Raw genomic sequence first — 21,831 nt, 5'->3', positions numbered from 1 at the left:
AGCAATATAAAGACAGTATGAAACATTCATGTTTTAAACTGGTATCTGGAAAAGTAGTTAATATCAGCAAATAATTGCTTATATTTTGCTACTTCAGGGAGGAGTAGGAAAGTCGACGTCTTTAGTGTAGTGTGGCAAATGTGCTCGGAATCCACCATGGGAATCAGCTTTTGGCAGACATGGGAAGAAAAAGGATAGCTTTCTGTCCAGGTCCAGTTTTTGGTCCAGGTTTGTACTGTCCAGTTCTTTTCAGTGCCACGTACCAGTCGGAGTATTTCCGTGATCGGTAAGTGTTATAGTTATTAGATTCCAAACGCTCAAAGAAGAAACATTCTTCTGTTGCATATTTCTAAAAAGGGGAAAAAAAAAAAGATTATTCGTATAACATCCAAAAACAATTCTTCAGACTCATGGGACTAACTTAGCAAAATTGTGAGTTAGCAGTACCTCTGGCTTTAAGAAATGGATATGAAACATTTCATGACAGAAGAATGATAGTTATTTTGAAAATATTGTTAAAAACACCTGCAAGAAGAAGAGGGTTTAACTGTGGTTCATTTGTGGTGTCTAACACAGACCAAGCAGGTTCTAGTTTGTTTTCTCTGTGTAATTCTTTGTTCTGATCAGAAATTCAAACATTTAAATGAAGGACCCTGTCCCTTGGCACTCAGTGACTTCCAAGCTCAGCAGCTTTGCCATCTCATCCTAGGTTACAGCCAAAAAGAAAAGCAGGGTGTAAGAGAAAAGGCACCATTTCCCTTGCCTTCCTCAACCCAGCATTTTATCCATTAGATAAATAGCATGGCAGAGTTCCAGCCTTTGCCTCTTCTTTTCCAATTTCGAGGTTTAACTTTTCCTAAAGCTAATTCAAGTCTGTGTTTATAGCATTCCGAAACAGTCTTTTCAAGATTTTTTTAGAGTTCAAAACTTGAAAAATAACGTTAAAAATTAAGGAGGTATATTCCACACGGAGACCAGGCATGCCATAGTATTCAGAAGTACATCTATGGAATTACTTTACTTCTGGAAGGAAGTCTTCAAAGCCAGCTCTACCTACATGGAATTAACACGGCTCTCAGCTGTCACAGTGGTAAATCCACCTGCAGAACTGGCACTTCAGGCAAGAGAAATTATTTTCTCAAATATGAAAAAGGCAGAAGTTCAACACCCCAGGAACTTGGAGGGTGCATCTTCTTTTCATAAACACCACCTCTCAGTCCATCAGTTCAGTCAGACTCATTTCCCCTGAAAATTTTTGGGAATGCCAGAGGAGCAGAAAAGCTCGTCATTAAAAAGCAAGCGTGTAAAATACTGGGGAGCAGACAGAGAATGTGAGGCAATCCCTGAAATTAGCAGGCTACCCTTTGTTATCATCTTCTGTTAATATTCATTAATATATAAAGTGAGCTTGGAACAATTAGACTTCACATAGAAGGCACAAAAACATACAAGAGAAGGGTAACTCCTCATATATGCCAAGATTCTGTAGCTACAAACAGTTAAATCCTTCAAGTGCAATCTAGAATAAAGTGATCTGTCTCCAAACACATCTTCAAATAGAAGGGTATTTTCTCCCATCACTTTCAGATACGCATTTTTTCTTCTAAGAAAAAGAACTTGTAAGAGAAAATCCATCTGCAGTTTCTCATTTCTATAACTCACTGCTACTTGTACATTTCAAATAACAGAAATCCCATTCACAATTTTCATGTTATTTTTATTTTAAATAATCTCTCTCAAGATAAGTTGTACTTCAATGCTTTGTGTTCCAGCAATGTGAGAACAAATGCATTAATCACCTCAAGCCATAGATCCAAGCGTGAAAGGGAGGAGGGCACAGAAACTGTATAAAGAAGCATTTAAAAACAAAACCTTTAAGTGGAGTATAGGCAAGTTCAGTACAATTGCTCAAGCTGGAAATTCAGGCAGAGACACCATCAAAAAAGTGTGAAAAAAGAAAAGTCTTTTTCTGCACAAAGCATATGTGACACCAGTGGGTTCCTACTGTGTGTTGCCAATGTAAACATTTTGACATAAAAGCCAACATTTAGATGACAAATGCTAATTCAGGCTTCATAAACTATGTATTCCCTAACGTCTGCCAAAGGAGACATTTCGGAAGCCGGACTGCTGTCCAGCAGGAGCAGGATGCCAGCCACCACACTGAGAACCTCAGCCTCTGGAAAAACCGTGGATATCAGTGGTTTTTTCAAATACGCTTAAGTCTAGGCTGCACTCAGAGCGCTGATCCAGCAGGGAAAGCTTCCCCAGCACAGCATGAAACACCTGAACTCTGCAGCCCTCCAGGAGAAGGATAAAGGAAGGGAAAACACCTGGGGCAGTGGCGGGAAGCGAGTTCCCCCTGTGCCTGCCCTGCTGCCAGTCAGTATTTTGTCGGCTGCCAAGCAAGCCCTCCCCCCTGATTAAATAAAATCCTGAGTGCAGGAATTTTCAACTTTAGCAATCCTGAAATCCTCAAGTCGATTCACCTAGGGCAAATTAATTGCCTGAAAGAGGGGCAGCAGCTTCCTGCAACAAGGTGGTTCTTCCCATATTTGCACAGACATCACCCACTGATTGATTTTTCAGTGCAAACCTCATCTGCCCTAGAGTCACACCATGCCAACAACTACCTCTGACATTTTGGACTTGGATTAGGAATTAAAATTCCTCAAGTTTATTAATTCTCAAAACTGAAGCCAGAGGGTTTATTAACCTGTAACTACCACAGTGGATCCAGTACGGCCTGAGAGAGGTGATGATCATATTCAGCCTTTTCTAACTACAAAAGGGCCCAGAAATGCAGGTTTTTCTCACAAATATTCCTGTAGCACAACTTTAATCCATAACATCAAAAGACAAGAATTTCCCTTCAAGTCGAGTTTTTGAAGTGAAACCATGTAAGCACAACAGACAGAATGAACAGGTCATGCCCTTTAATAACAAGTTATCGTGAAATATAAGTTAGTCAAAAGTTCAATTCTTCCTTTCATAGGAAGTTTGGTAAATTCCTTCATTAAGCAAAATAATCACATTTCTTTCCATAAAGTGAAAATATTTTATTATTATAATTAAATGAAACCGGAAAGTGAAAATAAGCCGTATCAGAAGTGAAACGTTTCAGTGTTTCCATTAAAAATCTGATGGAATAGATACTTTTCCGCGCAAATATTTTCAGTTAAAACAGCATTTTCCAAGGGGAGGTTTTGACTATCTGCATTAATAACCAGCCATTTCCTCCCATGACACAACTGGTAAAGATTAGTTCTCCCCCACAACTGAGTCTGTTAGTAAAGAGCATGAAACTGCGCCATTAAAACCAGCATCATGCAGCTTTCCAGACAAGAACACGATCCACTGCACCCTCACACAGATCACCAGGATGAGCAGCGATGCACCGGCCGTGCAATAAATCATTCTGCAAAACCCAGCTCAGAACAAACTCTGAAGACATGTCTGCACAAAATAATTACAAAAACATTTGGCAAGATGAAAAGCAGGCCCGAGTAGTAATTTGCAAAAGTATTTTTGAAGACGTTGATATATTTATAAAACAAGGACACTAAACGAATGGATGCTGGACATTGACAAGTAAGTAAAGCAAGCAGACATTAAAAAAGACAGAATAGTACTTGAGTGACTAGTGGATTAGAGAACTCCGTGAAGTGTTGAGAAACTAAAGTTCCATGACATTTTAGAAGAAACAGCCAAAGGTTTCAGCAGTGTTTCATCATGTGCACTGACGAGATCACTGCACCACAAAGGTTTCCAGCGTATGCTCTTTGCAGAGCTCTCGCTGAAACACAGCCCTGCTCAAACTGAACGAGAAACACTGGCAATTAGAAACAGTTTGCTGAATGTGTTTAGAGGCAGAAACAGTAGAGGCACAAACGGCCACAGACTGTTGGAAGTCACAATACAGAAATCCTCATGGAAAAAACATTTGCCGGTGCTACAGAAAACAGCCATGAAATTGCAGCAGCATTCGTTAGGCTGGGTGAAGAACAAGATCTTAAAAGAGTAGAGAATTTTCACCTATGAATAACAAAATAAAATTAAAAGAGCCGTAGGAAGTATTGTGCGCAGCAAACACAATGCAAGTAATGCCCACTTCCAGAAACTAACACAAATGTTTTATAAGCTTAAGTGAGAAGCACGAAGTGACTCAGCTTTATGCATTTTGAGAGTGTAATTCCGAGTGAACAACTGACAGTTTCCAAGCACTTTGCCTTAGAGGAACTAAGCAGCTAAAATTGCTGCAAGGAAGGCATGTTCTACAACCCAACCCACCATTGCAACAGCAGAAATCCCAAATACAACGATCCCCCTGTGTTTAGAATTTTACAAATGGCACTAAACACCCTATTTTGACCATTCACTGTCACTTGGGTTAAAGAGGATGATCTGAATGGGAAGGCGAATGCCACCACACCAGCACCACAGGAAATTCCCCATTACCCTTAACTCAAGAATAGCACAGTGGACAACTCCTCATATTTTCTTCAGCTGAGCTGTCACACAATACCCAAGTAACTTGAAGCAGGTCCTGTAACTGTACTCACAGGCATGAACAAAACGGGCTTCCCGGAGCAAGAGATGTGGTGCTGCACATCTGTGGTGCTGCAGAGCACCCCGGGGAGCCCTGCTCCTGTGAAACTCCTTTCAGCCTCATTTCACTGAGGCAGGAGGGAAATCAGAAGGAATTTCTGCAGCCCTTGGCATGGGTCTTTCATCAGCTGCTGTTCAGCCAGGGTTAGGAATGCACATTACTAATCCCAGTCACTGGTGGCGACTTGCACAGAGGCTGAATGTTCAAGACACCAAAGTATCAGGGATTATTGCAAACTGAAATTCTGAAGGGATGAATGCCCTGCACTGGTGCTTCACCAGTGTTGGAGGTTTGCCAGCACTGAAGGTTATGGATGAGAGATTTAAGCAAAATTAATGTAACTGCAGCTCTTAAAGCAAAATTTATATTCCAGCTCCAGGAGTCCTTATTACCTTTCAGAGTCAGCTACACATACTGGCTTTAAAACACAGTTAAAAATTCAGCTGATACCAATAAAATGCACAAGAGTTTAAACTAAAACTAGTCTCATTAGAGAGTAGTTTAATTTATCTATGTTTATATTACTTTTTAAAATTTTATCATCACATTTTCAAAAATGTATTTGCTTGCCAGTTTTCTAGTTAGGAAGTAAACATGCCCAAAAAACTTGATTCTCTACAAAGAGGAAAATGAGAAAACAATTTATACAGATTAGTAGCATGAAAGTAAAACAAAATAAATAAAAATTGGCTCTATTTTCTATTTCAAAAGGTCTTTAAAATCACACGTGTAAGGAAGTGAAAGACGATAAAATTACTCCTGGGGGTAAGAAGGCAAACATTTCATTCTTCATCTGTTTTTATAACTTCCTTCTCTACATGATCACTATGATTTTTTTTCTCTCTCAGACAAGCCATTCCCATTAAATTTTGCAGCTTCTAGGTAGGACAGACATACCCAACTCTTCTTAGTTTGTAATTTAACTAATTGAAGTTGTGCAGAGCTCATTTCTTGCCAATAAATCACACGCAGAGAGACTGAGTAAATCCTGCAGGAGAGGAGGTTGCTCCATACAGAGCGAGGACAGGATCTACAAATACAGATAGAAACATGAACACAGCAGTGCTTACCAAGGCCAGCAATCTGCCATCCTCCTTCATGGCCAGGAAGCGATTTGCAATCACACCTTTGATCGACACCACTCCTCTTTCTTCTGCTTGAAGCTGCAGTTTGACTGCGAACAAAAAAAAAGACAAAAGGAAGTTTTCACAGCCATCCAGCCATCGTGGTATTTCAGCACTTGAGAGTGACTTGTCTTCTGCTTCAAACCTAAAACCAGAGAAAGCCTGAGTTTCAGCTTGCAGAGAAAATAGTAAAACTTTGAACCTCTAGCTTTTTGATGCCGTTTTTATCAAAGAAAACGCTTATTACAAAGTAAGCAGCTACCGTCAAATTGGAAACGAGGAGAGCGAGTTATTCCATCTTCATTTCATATAGAGGCAACTTAAATACCCATTAAATTCCCTGAAAGGCTACTTAAGGCACAGTCGGCTGCTCGCAGTAAGTGGAAAATGTTCATGGCGATTTTCTTACTGTTCACGGAACGGCGCCGGACACTGAATACGCAACAGCCCTGTACGGGCAGAGCCACGACTGAGACCAGTCAGGACCATATCGCTCCCTGAATGTTCTGGCAGTTCCCAACAGAAAAGTATTAGTTTACCTCACACATCCAACAAGTGGTTAGAACAGACAGACAGAACTGCAGCACTACATGAGGACAGCAAAGGCCCAAGAAACAGCGTTATACAAATCAGGAACATGATTTGAAACAATTATTTTGAAGAAACTGAAGATTTTAAAGAAACGAAAACCTGTAAGGTTGTATCACATAGCATTTAGCTACTGCCCGTGAATTACTGACACAAAACGCAAACTGATTTTTCTAGACATGAATCAAACCCAGCAGTTCTGATGAACATAGGAAAGCTTTCACCTCTGCCTGCTTAGTATCCATCATCTCAGGCACCAGCTTCATTCACCCACTTGCTCTGGTGCACTAGATTCTTTGTTCTATCTAATGACGCAGTTTTAAACAGCTTGAGCTTTAAAGCCATCACAATAAATGCCTGAAGTGACTGTAAATTTTGGAGAAGGAGCAGCTCTCAAGATTCAAAGAGAGGCTGCTGCTTATTTGGCTTTTTGTTGAAGGGGAAAAGAGACGGTACCGAAGAAACCAACCGAAACTCCCAACAACAGGAGTACCGGGAACACGAAATTATTCGGGTAATTGCTGCAAACCCTTTTCGAGGGTAAAAGTAAAAAGTCGGGCACAAGGTTTAATTTCATCTCGGAATCAAATATCCAAAATACAGCCCTCTCAAGTCATGAGGCCAACATCAGACCCGTGAACAGCTCCAAACCCTTCGGTGTAACTCCTTGCCCTCTGGGGAAGCAAGAACGTGGAAAAGTGCTCTGGGCAGGGACTGCGGGAAATGGACTTTTGAGATGTGCCCAAGCACAGCTTTCACCACACACTTAACAAGGAACAGCTGTGTGGAATAGCTGAAAATTAATATTAATTACTGCAGTACCGACTTATTATGCTTCGTGACTTTCTCTGGACAGAAAAGCACACGAAATCCTTCAGCATCACACTGGGCCAGAAGTTCAGATCCTGTAAAAATAAACTTTTAGGAAAGGTTTTGAAAGCCTGTAAAGATTTGTATAGTTTGGAGAAGCTGGTGAAGTGTTACTCTTTACAAGGGAAAAAAAAAGATTTTCCTGCAGAGTTTGAAAAGCGCTGCAATACTGAAAGTCCCAAAAGCAAAATCAGCTTCACTGGATTTTCCTCTCCAAAGGCACATGAACAAACAGAGCCAGAACAGTGCTGTGAGGTTTTCAGCTTTCAGCATTATTTTATGGCTTTATGAAAGCAATGTGAGTATTTGCCACAGTGTTTTGCTGATCTGGAGGTGCCAAGATACAGCCTTACCAATCAACACACATTTTAACCACATGATCGACACCAGAAGCAACAGTTTTCAGTTTAACTCATTGCAACTTGGTTAATTGGTTATAAGAGAAATTTATCACTTGATACCAATGAACTGTATCTTTTGCAGTCCTTAGGTCACCAACAGCAACAGTTCAGACACTGTCCATCATTTCAGATCTACTCATACTTGAGTAGTATTACTCTACGCATATTACTCTACGCATAATAACTCAAACCCAGATCAATGCAAGCAAAATAATTCAGATATTTGTAGCCCAAAAAGGTAGCACAGATTATTGTGAAAGAGCTCGTTAACCAAGGCCTAAAAAGGCCCTTTTTCGCAGTTTCTGGCAGTCCTTCGGGAGGGCCCCTCCAGCACGGCAGTGAGTTATTTCACTGTTCACATCCGTGCCCTTTAATTTGCAAGGAACTCCAAGCACAAGGCTCTGGTCGATTCCTGCTGGTGTTGTGACAACACAGAACTCGGCCTGCTGAGCAAACATCCCGAGCACTGAGGCTCAGTCATCACCAAGTTATGAAATAAAACAACGTCCCATCCCAAATATAACCGAGGTGACCTTTACGCACGGACAACTGAAGGGACTCGGGAAATTTACTGCTCCCGTTAAAGACTTGCTTTTTGTCTCCTAATAAGCTGACCTGTGACCATCTCCTTTTTTATTGCCGAGTAAGAAGAAATGAATTGCAAGAAATGGCAATTTCATGCCAGCAGAGAAACTCTGGGGAAGAAGGATAAAGTTGTATCTTTGGGAAGACAAAAAAATGGCTTGGAAGACACGAATGAAATAAAGTTAAGGCACTGAAGTATAATTCAGGAGGTGGATTTAAAACCAGTGTTACCTAACGCTGTTAAGAGCTCTCATTAAAGACTATTAGATGTAGATACACACACAGCCTTCTAAACCTGTAAGGGTAATCTACACTCAGAATTTCCAGATTTTCTTTTACACCCATGTGTCTTCTTGCCTGTAATACCATCTGCATCTCTATATGGCAGATTTATCTAAGGAGATGATCATTAAGTGGGAAAACTCATCACTTTGGATGTAGCTTGAGTGAACCTACTATGCCTTCGGGTAGAGAGGGGACATTTATTCCTAACAATACACAGAGGTTCTGGTTAGGAATATGTACTCACTGATGTTTTGGCTGAAGAATAACACGAGCTACACAGCCAAACCTGAATTTCCACTGAAACCAGTACAATTTGTAGCACTAAATGAACCACACAGCAACAGGCACTGAAATGCTCTCTTTCCCAGGGTACATGGTCAGGACAGATGTACAAGCTGCAGGTTAAACTAGCCAGCATATTTAAGAGAGAGTTACAAATGGGCATTTATTTCACAACTTGGAGAGACTTTTCTAAGAATATGGAAGTTGAAAAGTGGTATTTAATAGCTTTGTGGTTGGCAAGGTTTCAAATCTCAGTTAAAAACTGGATCTTCCTTGCTTTTCTTAAAGAGCTCAAAAAAAACCCCTATTTCCAGGGCAGTTTTGCACAGTCCAGTGGAGGAAATAATTTTAAGGACAAGTAGCACAACATGGACAGAAAAGCCGTTAGCAAATGTGGGGAATACAGAAAACATGTACATTTTCCGAAAGTTCTTTTACTACCCTGAGCACTAGAACTGAAAAATCACACGTACGATGCAAACTCCAAAGCCCTTTCACAGTTCTCATAAACCAGCAAAGCTTTAGAATGGCCCAAACCCAATAACACTGCACTAACTTAAATGGTCCCAAATGGTTTCTTTGCTCTGCAGCAGAAAGAGTTCGGCCAAAAATCTCCTTCAAAACCAGTTCATTTTGAAGATCTTGGCAAAATCTACCAACTTAATGCTTTAGAAAAAGGGAGCTGCACATTTTTTAAGTTGCTCGCTGCTGAGCTGGTACTACCTTTCTCACATTCCTGGCTGGAATCTGTTGGCAGCCGTAGAGGAGCCTGGGGCATCCCAAGCACTTTGCCTTCGGCAATCCATGTGCAAGAAGCTACTGCTGGTATTTCAGTCAGAGCAGCTGCACAGGCTAAAATGTTCTGGGGCAGGAGTATGCCACAGTATCAGTAAGAAAAAGGGAAAGGTCTGAGTGGGAAGAGAAAGGGACAGAAACACATTAGGAATAAAAAAAAGGACAAAAAGAGAAAAGACCAGTGAACACGGAGCAGGGTAAGTGTGCAGGACAGGAGGGTGCTGCACCAGAGCATCAGGCAAACACACATCTTAAGTAGGTGGAATGTGAGGATGTATTAGCCAAATGGATTAATAAAATCCGCATTTTCCTACTCCTCTACAAGGAAATGGGAACTCTTAACCACTACATCAGGGAGCCTTAAAGAAAAAGCCAACCATGAGCTTCTGGCTTTGGAGACACTTACACAGCAAATAAAGGCAGAATTACAGCCTCAGCTGTATTTTCACTATAATCCACCTAGCAAAGATCCCTATAAATAAGACTTCAATGCAGACTAAAACTAAGAGTACCAGCCACAGTCTCAAAATCCCGCACACTTCAGGTCAGAAGGATCCAGTCCAGCCTCCTGCTCAAGACTCTCCATCGCTTCAGAGTGAAAACCCTGCGGCCACACTGCAGCTAACAGAGCAGCTCATGGACCTTGGGAAGAGAGGACAAATCGGATACTATTTCAACCCATTTTCACTGACATACAGATGCTTTATTTGAACTGAGAAGGTCATTAGCAAAACACCTCTCACTCTGTTTACGGCAAGGGAGAGTTTATGTACCCCCGAAAACTCCCAGGCTGCATGTCTCTGGATCAATGACTCGCATTACTACAGTTTGCTGTGGAAAAGCTCAACCCCAGCCAAAGGCTCAGGGCCCATCTCCAACATATTTGCAGAGGCCCCGTAAGGAAAACCCTTCCATGAGGCCCCCGAATGACACTGTGGTGAAGCTGCTGCGCCAGCTCCCATCACCCGTCCTCCTCCTGCACCTCCATGCCCACGGGAAAGCATAAAGCAGTCTCACTGCTACAGAGGTGGGGCAGCTCCGGAGGGAGTAAGTGTCAGAAATGCAAGGAAATTCACAAAAAAAAGAGGGGGAAAATAAGAATAAACCCCCCACAGCCAAATCCCCACTCCACCATACTCCGTGGCTGAAGTTGGCAGATTCCTTCATGCTTAGGGGCAATGTCTATTTCCAGCCAGGTGTCCAAGCAAAACACACGGAGTCAGACGTGTTTGCTCCACACCTAACACGACAAACCCTCTCAAGCCCAAGGGCCGGTTCAAGGATACACATGTATTTACACACACACATCTCAATACCCCCATTTTGGCATTTCCAGAGCCAAAGCTGCCCAGCTGGATCAGATCCAAACCCCAGCCCATGAGCTGGATGTGCCTACTGTAACTTGTCTTTAGGAATTACAGGTATCTTGTGTCTCTCTGTCCCACATTAGTCTCCAACAGTTTGATATCTCTTTCTCGAAGACATATTAACATCTTCCACTAACTGATAAGTTTTGTGTTGACCTGTGAGGCATCCCCAGTCTTCAGATTGCAAACAGAACAACTCTGCTCACAAACCTTAGCAGGAGAGGTGGTCTGTTAATAAACCAAACCATCAGAACTGCAACAAAAACAATCAAGCCGATGGAGTGTCACAGTGAGAAACTGTGAGTCACGCTCCCATACAAAGGCACATTTCTTTGCTTTTGCATGACAACATTCTAAGTGTATCTTTTTCCTTTTTGCCAGCCAGAGGCAAAAAAACCACTCGCAGACAGACCTGAGGTCTCTAAAATGTAAACATCTACAACAAAAATACACACTTCTGAAACACAAACACTTCAGGAAGTTCCGGTTACACTTAGGAGTAAACCCAAGGCTTTAAACAGAACAGTAACTTGTGTGACTGTTCAAGTATCAACCCACTAACCTAATCAACCACATTAACAGGGACTTCCACAGATTTTAGGAAGTTTCACCTTTATAAGTAGCACAGATACTGAACACAATGTAATTTATTTCTCTATTCACCTATTCTCATTTATATCGTGACCTCAGTTCTTACAAAAATCCAGCTCTACTGAACATGCACCTGAGACACTGGGAATCCTCCCCAGGAAGCACGGATTACCAAATACACAGCATCCTCAGGTGCTTCATTCATATTACAGGTAATAAAGCCTACTCTCCAAATTACTGATACTTTCAACCCCAAGTCTCAATTTACAAAAATAACAAATGCATGGTCACACATGTTTCTTAGGGCTTTTCCCAAGGGGTTTTCTTAGCAAGGGTAAAGTAATCCATCATGTTTCTTTCAACTGCTTTTGCTTCCTTTAGTATTCACTCACATAAATAACAAAATAACCACTTTTGAGTGTTCACCTTTAGAACAAAGGTGGTGCAACTGTTCAGCCAACACAGCCATGTCACTAATATCAGAAGGCACACAGAACGTGCAGAAATTCAGCTTTATATTTAGTGTGAATACACAATCTCCTTGTAACTATGACCTGGGTTTCACTTGCAGCAAAACAAACACATAAAACCAGGGGACGACCCAAGACAAACCCAGGAACATCACTTCAGAAGAAAGCAAAGGTAAAATGTATCACTTCTAAAAGGTATTTGTAGTGATCTTCCTTCAGGTGATTCACACAATTGCTCAGTAGTACATCGTATTTTAGGGCCATGAATGATCATAAGAGTAACAGACGAGATGAAAGGAAAAGGCTGCCAGAGCAGTGGGGAGAAACTGCCAACCCATGGGCTCAATAAGCCTTAGTGTCACAGTTGGAAAGGAAAAGCTGGATTTTAGGAATGCCAAGAATCATCAGCAAATTGGATTTCAAGAGAGTCTGAAGCACAGTGGAGAAAGAGGAACTGTGTCAGGCACACGGGGTGCCAGGGAGATGGCACAGCAGACAGCAGCAGGAACAACCTGATAAGGAGGAGCTCCTGTTAATTAAGTTGCCCTTTAGAGCTGATTGCTCTTAATCTGGCCAAAAGGTTGAGACATGCTGGGTCTGCATTTCCCCCATCTCTAATACCAGTGAAACTGAATTAATCACTTAGTCTTTAATAAATACTTTTGCAAAAAGACAACAAAAAACCCCAATCAAAATGCACACAGTATTCCACTGGTGCCTGCCCATCTCCTTTACTGCAAGAGCAATGCAAATGCAACATTAAGCCCAGAGACTTACTTCATCCTCCATCTATTTCATCCCCTTCCATCAAGCTGTGTAACCACCCTTTGCTGACCTTTAAATAATGCATCCACAGGGAAACAGCATGACCTGCAATGAAGGACAAGAGCTGTCAATCGCTGCTGACCCAGCATAGTAATGAATCAGTCTTCACAAAAAGGCTCTAATTTGCTTTTGAATGCAGCCTTGAGTGAGTGAAGAGCTGTTCTTTGAAAGAAACCAAATTCCTTAACTGAAAACAAAATGCATAGTACTAACTGGGTAACAATCCTTAATTTTACAACCCCCTATGGTCACTGTGAGGAGGCAGAATACACTGTGGGACCCAGCCTGTACTGGGGAGCCAAAACCTTGGTCTGCAGAACCACAGAGAGAGGGATCAGGCTGCAGTCACTTCCCCAGCTTCCAGCTCTCCCTGCTTATTTTGAATGCTTTCAAACCATGCTAAGAATGGACATGAACACTTTCCTGACAACAAGAGAGAGACCTCGGAATCTGTAGCTTGGAAGAGGCTACTTCAGTCCCTGCTGCTTCGGCCAGAAGCAGTGGTCACTATGTGCTCACTATGCTGGTTTGAATCTGTGTGATGGTTTCAATATCCACACTGCTCCAGAGATCACTGGAAGAACATGCTCCTGAAGTATGACAGCTACAAGCACTGGCAATCACACTGCCCTGACTTACACCACATCAAATCAGCATGCAGCCATCTCTTACTCCTAGCAGTGTTTTCTCCTAATATAGAATCCCACAGACAATCTTGATCCACGTTATGAGAGCTTGATCACTGCAGCCCTCTTCAGCTTTGAGGAATTCCTGCATTTCTAAGGACAGGAGAACTGTACATCTTTTTCTTCAGTTTTCCTGGATGAACTACATTACTGTCAGTAAAACATCCATAGTGAGGTCTGTAAACATCTGTAAAAACACTAAATGAATCCTTCCTATTTACACACTCGGAGGCATGGCCAGGAGCACGTTCAGCTGTTCATCCCAACTGCTCCGTCACAGGTGGAGAAACCCAGTGAACTGAATCCATGTACTATTTCCCAAAAACAGTTCAGCCTAACGAGTCTGTACAGCAGGATTCCCTAGGTGACTTCTAAACAGAGATGAGAGCCTCTACATGGTCCTCAGTGGCTGCTTCTCCACACTAAAACATGCTCCCATTTTTGTATTCATCTCTGTTGCCAACAGGTCCTAGTGGAGCAACTGCACAGAGCTGCTCTACAGGTGTGGTTCTCTAGATCCAGAAATGTCAGTCTCACTACTGGTCTTCCCAGAGCTGTGGGCCTGTATCAACATTCTTTGTAATATGGTCCCAAAATGACTATTCCAACCTGAAATGTAACGCAGGTGACAGTCCGTGTCCCTCCATTCCACAGAATGTCTGACAAAACACACTGGCACGGTGAAAGTTTGCAGATGGACCTCAGGCATCAGGGGTCAGCCTGAGAGCAGAAAGGCAAGAGCCAGGAAAAAGACTGCAAATACTTTCAGGCTGTATCACAACTGACATCTATCCTTGCTCTTACAACACACACCACCATGCAGTATCCCACAGCCGCGGCTGTCGGGATTTTGTGACTTGCGCATTCCAGCTGGAATCCTGGTGATTGCGGGTTTATGAGATCTGGTGAAATCTGATCAGAAGGTAAGAGAGAAGCCAACAAGCTCTGCAATACAAGAGCATAATTTCACCACACTGCAAATGACCATAGAGTCTGGTGCTACTTTGCCGTTTCCCGGTACCCTCAGTATCCTTCTCCATTGAATCCCTCGAGCCGTGCGGTTTCAACCTCTGGAAATCAAACACGAGTGACGGGTTCACACAGCACCAGCAGTGCACCATGACAGTTTGTGCAAGACAACCTCCGCCCAGCTTTGCAGACATCATCTCATTTATATTCTCAGCCCATCATATCAGGCTCCAGTCAAAATCTGGCCCTACCCTGAAGAAACAAAAAACTACGTAAGACAGTAACACTGAAATGCCACCAGCACTCCAGAGAGCCACCCTCCTAGCATTTTAATTGACAAGTCTGGAGGCAGCAGAAGACGCAGACAGGAAAACAAGTTCATGCACATATTGTCACAAAACACACTACTGAAAATGACAGAAGATGAGAGAGTTGCTTTATTTTGAAACGCACAGTCTAAAACAGGTACTAACAAAAGCAAAGGCAATTAATTCTCCATCAGGAATGAAACACTATCCCATTACCAGCTTTTAGGCTTCAAAAATCATGCCATAAACATTTCAAGTACTGCTTAGTATAGATGAGTAATCAATTTACAGATTTTATACATATAAGTTCTTCAGTAGCAGTAACTTGAGCATTCCCTGGCTTGCATCAGGGTTACATAGTCTGTTTTGGGTTTATTGCATAATTGCACTAAACACGCTGCCACTGACAGTCAAAAAGCACCATTAATTAATTCTAGGGTTATTAACCAGTTCAGCACAACCTCTCCAGTATCCTGAAAAAGACGGCCAGTGATCCCAAGGCAACACTCCCAAAGGTGCTAAAAACCATAGTAACCAAACACTTATTTTTTAAAACTGCTTGCCATAAATGCAATCCAAGGAGTTGGAAAAATTTTACCTAAGCAAAGTGTTACTGAGAAGATTATGATTTAAAATTCAGGTTGAGACATTTATTAATTAAAGGGCAATTAAACAGAATTCTGCCCAAAGAACTGCCTTGGAACAGGAACCCTTTCTTTTAGAAAATACGATAGGTATATGTATTCTGTGGAAACTGAACACAAGAAGGGGGCATTTTTCTGGGGTTTCTCTCCAAGCATCTTTCAAACCCTCTAACTGTTAATTCTACTGCTGAAATCAGTGCTACACCTCTTCTTGCCTTTTCACCTGTCTGTGCACTTGATACCTCTCTTGCTTCCATTACAGAACACAGAACCTGAAGCTGCTTTTCTACCACCAGATGAATCTGAATAACTCTGAAAACTCCACAGTAATATCACCAAAACACACTTTAAAAAAAAAAAAAAAAGAAAGAAAGAAAACCCCAAACCCACAGGTTTTGACTAACTGCAATTTAGTCTCATCCTCTAGTAGGTCAAAAGAAATCATATCTTAAAAAAAATTACTAAAATAGTTCATTTTCTGTAAAATGCTTTTCAGTATGACTCCACCACAGGATAAACCTTTTCTTAGAATCAGCTGCACGAATTTCAAGCATTTATGAACCAAATAAAAACCAACAGCAGCCACCTAACCTCACTGCATGTTAGCTGTATTTTGTTATCTATATTTGTCTTACTCGGCAATGGCTAAGAGGTGTTGGACTATCATTTTCTGCAAACAAAGCCATGGAAGTACTTAAAAGCGCTCCTGATTTCTAAAGCCTGAGACAATTTACGGGCTAAATCCTGCCCTCTAGTGTACCTGTCGGTGGTGGTGCCCTGGGAACCTTCCCCTCTCCCAACAGCCCTGTCCAAACTGGGAGGAAAACAGCTGGGACAGTTCATGGCCCACCAGAGACATCTCAGATTGTCCTGATCCATCTTCAGACTGTACCTGCTACTTGGTCACACACCTTCGGGGTGGCAAGACTCAGTAAGATCTGGGACAGAGGATTAGCAGGCACGATGACAGACAAGAAGACATGGTGGTTTCTATGACAAAGTAAGCAAAGGAAGCCTATCCTCAACTTTTTTGCACAGGGGGTCTCTGCTACCTCATTCCCTAAAACCAGCTACACCCCAGAGCCGGGAGGAATTTCTGTGCTGACTGTGCCACAAAGAGTTAGTACTTGGCAAAGCAGTGAAGGTCTGTGCAACAGATCAAAAGTAATGCAAAAAGAGTCTATTTTCAGAAGGACTTGGGCAGAAGATTTGAACATTTAGGGGCAGGGTTTTTTTAAAGAAAAGTCCCCTCTCACCTAGTGCTAAGATTTGGAACAGGGTGGGTACCCTGTCAACACCTCCGGCCACATCTGTGGGACACCAAATGTTCGTAGTCTTCCAACTCCCAAACAACTTATGCACCTATAAAAACCTGAACACCAGGCACCGAACATACTAAAACACTTCCTGACATTTGCTCAACCTTTTCTTTCTGAGGACCCCCCTTAGTTTTCTTCCACCGCATGAGCAACAGTCAGATTTCTACTGTCTTGACTGAGCTCTCTGAAAGTCAGCCTATACTTTCAATAGAGTCTTTTCAAAATATTTAGAGAGTAGCCATTTAAATGTTGTCTAAGAGACAAGTCAAAACCTTAACATTAACAACGACTTATGAAAGGAACTTCCTTAAGAAGAAATTTTCCTGGATCAGTATTACCCTATTTTACCTTTTCTACAGAAAGAGGAGCCAGGTACTGAGCAGAAAGAAGGTATTTCAGACATATGCAGGGTTGATTCAGCTCACACTGCTGAATCTGAGCGAGAGGCTGGAACCTTGTCACCTCATTAAGGAGTGGATGAGAATGGCTCAGGATTCCTTGGACACAGTCTTGGTTTATGCTCATCATGAAGCAAAGCTGCTTGAGAAATTATGGAAATATATAAATGCCAACCATTCCTCAGTGAGGGAAACTGTGAAGGGAACCAGCTGTGCTATTAGACATTTTCTAAATGTATGGATAAGTGTTCCCTTTCCATTCCCCTTGCTTTTCCCCTTCACTGGCACTATAGCCTCTTTGAGGCAAACACCTCTGGAGAGTTTCTAAAAGCCTTTCCAAAAACACTATGTTCTTTGTAAGTTTTCTGCATAAAGCAGAAGTTGTTGATCAACAACAACAAAACAGCCCTGTTTTTTGTTTTGCTTTAAACAACAAAACTCTCAGAAAGCGCCTTCTGTTTCTTGTTTGTCTCAAACTACCTCTTCAAGGGAAAAAAACTGGGAACGGAGTCCCCAGAGCGTGTCCAAAGGGGCACTTCACTGAAGTCACTGCACCATGCACATCTGATGTGGCAACATCGACCATGTAGGACATATTGTCCCGCGTGAATCACACGATTCCAATTCCAGTGGACGTAAACTTCCATTCCTAATTTCATTAACGATGCAATTAGGAATAAACGAAAGTGAATGGGGTGAGTGTGAAACAGTCGAAACTCTCAGTGCCAGGACATGAACCAGACGTGTATTACAAACAAGCCGTCCCTGAGTGCAAGAGGCAGAAAGGGGCCACCAAAAAAGGACGTGGATCATGGAAATTTGTTTATAGTATTAAACTTTGGTCTGAAACATAAGGAGGTAGTAATTTGCCTTCTAAAATAAGAACTTCTTTTAAAAGTAAAATGGATTACGTGCTAGTGAAATGCCATTTTGTATAATTAATTCATAAAAATAGCAGCTACCACAAGCATCTCTCCCAACTGTCTTTTAATTATTTCTAAACCAAATTCTCTGCAGCCATTGCATTTCTTTCCTCAAAACCATCTTACAAAACCCTTTAGCTTAACTAAAAAAACGACCACGAGTTAGTCGAGGTGAATATTTTCATTGCTAATTTCCTTATTTAAAAGTCTCCCCACGTTGTCCAGGATTTATTGCCATCTGCCATGCCAGCCAGGCATACCAGGAGATTTCACGGGGACTTCCCCAGAGCAGCACTCAGTGGGTCAGAGTGCAGCAGAGTGACGTATTTACAGCAAGGATGCTGAGGATGTGAACCACGCAGTGCCGCAGCAATGCGCCTCGCTGACGCTTCGAGCACTGATTATTTTCTGATTCTCAGAACTAGAGGTTTTCCAGGAAAAAGGGGGAAAAAAAAAAAAGTGGGAAAAAAAAGGAAAAAAGAGAAAGTAACAAGCCAAGAGCTGTCTGATAATGAGAAAAGGAGAGCATGGCAGTAGCTCAGGCACGGCAGCGCTCCTGTGCCCAGGTGGGTTTGTTGGAAGCAAATCCCACCGGCCTTCTACATTTACAAACTGCTCTTTTTAAATAAAGGGGTTTTCTGCAGCTGGCAGAGAGTGCCAAGCTGAGGGTACCCAAGGAGCTCTGGGGCGTCTGAGTTGCTGCAGCACAGGGCAGAGGCCACATCACCCATTTACAACTCAGGTTTTCCTTAACCTGTTGGCACCATTCATTCAAGAGGGAAAAAGGTCAAAAGAGAGAGCAGCCTCAGAGACACAAGTGCCAAAGGAAAGGGGAAAGAATACTAGTGATCAGATAGTACTGAAGAGACAGGGAAGGAAAAGTACAGAGACAAAAGGGAGAGCTCGAAAGAAATGACAGCAAAAATAAAGCTATAGAGCAAAACAGAAATGTGAAAGAATAAGGCAGTACCACCAAAACTAGAAAGATTTTCATACAGAATTCACTACTAGAAAAGTAGCATGAGAAGTCAGTTAAAAATTTTAGCATTGATAAGAGAAAACACAACATTAGACAGACTCAAGAATGTAAAACTAGTGTTAGTTTTCCTGACAGAATAATAAGAAAAGGCAGGGGGGACAAGATGATTATGGGGGAGCTCTGTGATGAAAAAAATGGCAGCAATAAACATCACCTCCACTCAAGGCAGCCTGGCCCAGCCAAGTGAGCACAGAACAACATGCACCACTATCTGGCATTTTCCACCACAAAAAGCAAAATTAGGGAATGAGGCAAGAACCCAACATCCATGGCAATGTCTGGGACCCACCTTCAGCCTTGAACGTCCTCAACTCAACACCATCTCCCTGCACATTTCCAGCATATTTTCACAGCTACTTCTGGGGGTGAGGTGACATGTCTGATGAACTAATGAGACTTTTTTCCTGTAAGGATTCATTCCCACATCTCCCAAATACAGAAGGCTGAAGCAATATGAATATATCCCTGCACCCTTTCCAGCACAGACTCGATCCGGCGCAGTAACCGAGGGGTCTGCGTAAAACACAAGCCACTCACAAGCGTTGGTGAATCAACGCTTTGCTTTAGGCATCAGCACCTCACAATCCACACTCAGTCACTAACTGTATTATATTGGCAACAAACTTCCTTTGTTACTACTGACACAACCTTGACTAAGCTTCCCTTTAAGCCAGTACGTGAGAAAGGGTGAAATGCAAACGCGTAGAACCAAGTCTGAAAGCTTCCTATAGCTTTTCCTAAGAATACTTGTTGGCCTAATAAAGGATGCTAAACTTTCCCGAAATATACAGTTCCACATGTATTTTCAGCCCATCATATGTACAGTATTTCTATCAAAGAGTCACAGTCACAAAATAGAACAGCCTCAGACTGAAGCCCAGCTTGGCAATATTGTTATTTGTGAATGCTCTGTTACAGGATTTCTTTGGAATTATTGGGAAAAACCAATTGTTTTGCAAATGGTGAATGTCCAGAGTGAAAACTAATATTAAGAATCTTTGGTCTGTCTCCTCACTTCCTTCTCATCTTTGTCCTCTGACTTTTGCCTGGTCCCTGCATCCATCACTCAGAGCACAGGTGCAAAGCAGATGAAGGATCACAGTAAGGCATTTCACCTGCTCTTCATGCCAAGTGCCTGCAGGCATGCCCTGCACACTTTGAACAGTAATAAATTCTCTCAAACCAGGAATTGCATTGGGACAATCTGACAGACAGGCTATGCAGCAGCTCCCTGTACCTGCTTTGGAGGAAATGCCTCATGGGCACATCAAAAACTCACTGTTACATCCACAAACCCTCCATACTGAATACTTTCAAAACTGAGGTCTACAAAAGGCATTTTGTTCTTGGGACGAAGAGCAGCCTGTGTTTGTGACAGCGACCTGCCACACGCTCCCTGCAAGCCCGGCTGTCAGAGAGCAGGCACGGGGCACAGACCCTCAGACCACACCAACCACTCAACCTATGTTTCCAGCTCAAGAGCCTCTTCCTCCCCCCCAGAGATCAGGTATGGAGGGAAAAACTGCTGTTGCTGGAATGCCTAAGTTTTATCTGTATTTAAAACATCCTTAATTAAGTTTAAAAAAAAATCACAACATGCAACATTTTAAGACAAAAAAAGGTGTTCTGACAGCACTTTGTTATAAACCCTGCTTCCCTGGACAGATTTACACCTCTGTTCGTAAGAGTACTTGTACGCTTGTAAAAGTACTCCTATTCACGAGCACTTCCCCGCGCTGGAAGAAAGAACCACCTCCTTTCTACCTTGACGCATCTCACGCATTCACCGCCGCCGTGTGAAGCGGTCAAGTGCCATTACACCCCTTTAAGGGCCACGCAAACAAACTCAGACACCTTCGAGCACAGAAGCGAACCTCTGTGCGCCGGACGAGCTCCGTACCCGGCAGGTTGAAGGCGGAGCGGCCAGCGAGCCTTCTCGCCGGGACATCCCAGCCGGCGCGGTACGTGCGTGTGAGTTCGCTCTGTACATCGGCGCGCACACGCGTTTATTCATACACGAGACATTTTTACGGGCGCTTCCCCAGCAAGGCTCGCTGCCGAGGCTCCGGCAGGGCGGGCCGGCGGCCGAGGCGCGGCCCCTCTCGCAGCCCCGCTGCCCGGGCTCGGAGCCGCCCGCCCGCCCCAGCCCCGAGCGCGGCGGTGCCGGGACACACTCACTGTGCGGGTCGCTCTTCTCGCGGACGCCGTCCACCTTCCCGTCGGGGTTGATGCGCAGGAAGAAGCCGCCGTTCTTGCAGTAGAGGCGCTTGGGGTCCTTGAAGTGCCCGGGGGGGAAGGCGCCGCCGCCGCCGTCGTCGGGCAGGGTGGCGATGCCCCCCGCCGCCGCCCCGGCCATGCGCCGCGCCCCGCCGGCCCCGCGCCGCGCCGGGCCCCCGCCGCCCCCCGCCGCCAGCGCCGGCCGGCCCCGGCCCCTGCCCCGGCCGTCCAGCCTCGCACCGAGCCCCGCCGGGGGTCCCGTCCCGCCTGGTCCCGCCCGCTCCGTTCCGCGGGAGCCGCGCGAGGCGCCGCCGGGCAGCAGAGCGGGAGGCAGGACGGGCAGCGGAGCCGCGCACGCCGGGACGGGCTCCCCGGCGGCACCGGGGCTGCCCCCGCCGCCGCCCCGCCCCCGACCGCCCCCGCGCCGCGCCGGGGCCGCTCCCTGAGCCGGGCACGGCCGGGCCCACGGCCCCGGGGGAGCGCCGAGGGGCCAGGGCACGTCTTGGGGCCAGGACCCCCGGCGGGGCTCCGCTCGG

At 43.8% G+C, this 21,831-nt stretch overlaps 1 protein-coding gene across 1 annotated transcript; it reads right to left on the bottom strand.

Annotated features, from left to right (window-relative positions):
• Positions 1-135: 135 nt before the first annotated feature.
• FGF2 (fibroblast growth factor 2) lies at positions 136-21,525 on the bottom strand. The gene is made up of 3 exons (XM_017825158.1): positions 21,257-21,525; positions 5,680-5,783; positions 136-349 (listed from the first exon to the last, which is right to left on the bottom strand). Exons 1-3 carry the CDS (start codon positions 21,432-21,434, stop codon positions 164-166), a joined length of 468 nt encoding a protein of 155 aa, XP_017680647.1. The 5' UTR covers positions 21,435-21,525; the 3' UTR covers positions 136-163.
• Between the last annotated feature and the right edge of the window lie 306 nt (positions 21,526-21,831).

Source organism: Lepidothrix coronata, unplaced genomic scaffold (genome assembly GCF_001604755.1).
Source record: "Lepidothrix coronata isolate B3197 unplaced genomic scaffold, Lepidothrix_coronata-1.0 Scaffold116, whole genome shotgun sequence".
Taxonomy (NCBI): domain Eukaryota; kingdom Metazoa; phylum Chordata; class Aves; order Passeriformes; family Pipridae; genus Lepidothrix; species Lepidothrix coronata.
Note: the sequence above shows the minus strand (reverse complement) of the source record. Positions and strands in the feature narration are given on the sequence as shown.

Bases quoted from the DNA above. Each gene is read 5' to 3' on its own strand.
- FGF2 (XM_017825158.1), bottom strand. From the start codon at position 21,434: ATGGCCGGGGCGGCGGCGGGGGGCATCGCCACCCTGCCCGACGACGGC. The intron at 5,784-21,256 runs GTGAGTGTGTCC...TTTTGTTCGCAG, and splicing joins CGAGAAGAGCGACCCGCACA to TCAAACTGCAGCTTCAAGCA. The intron at 350-5,679 runs GTAAGCACTGCT...TCCCCTTTTTAG, and splicing joins ATGGCAGATTGCTGGCCTTG to AAATATGCAACAGAAGAATG.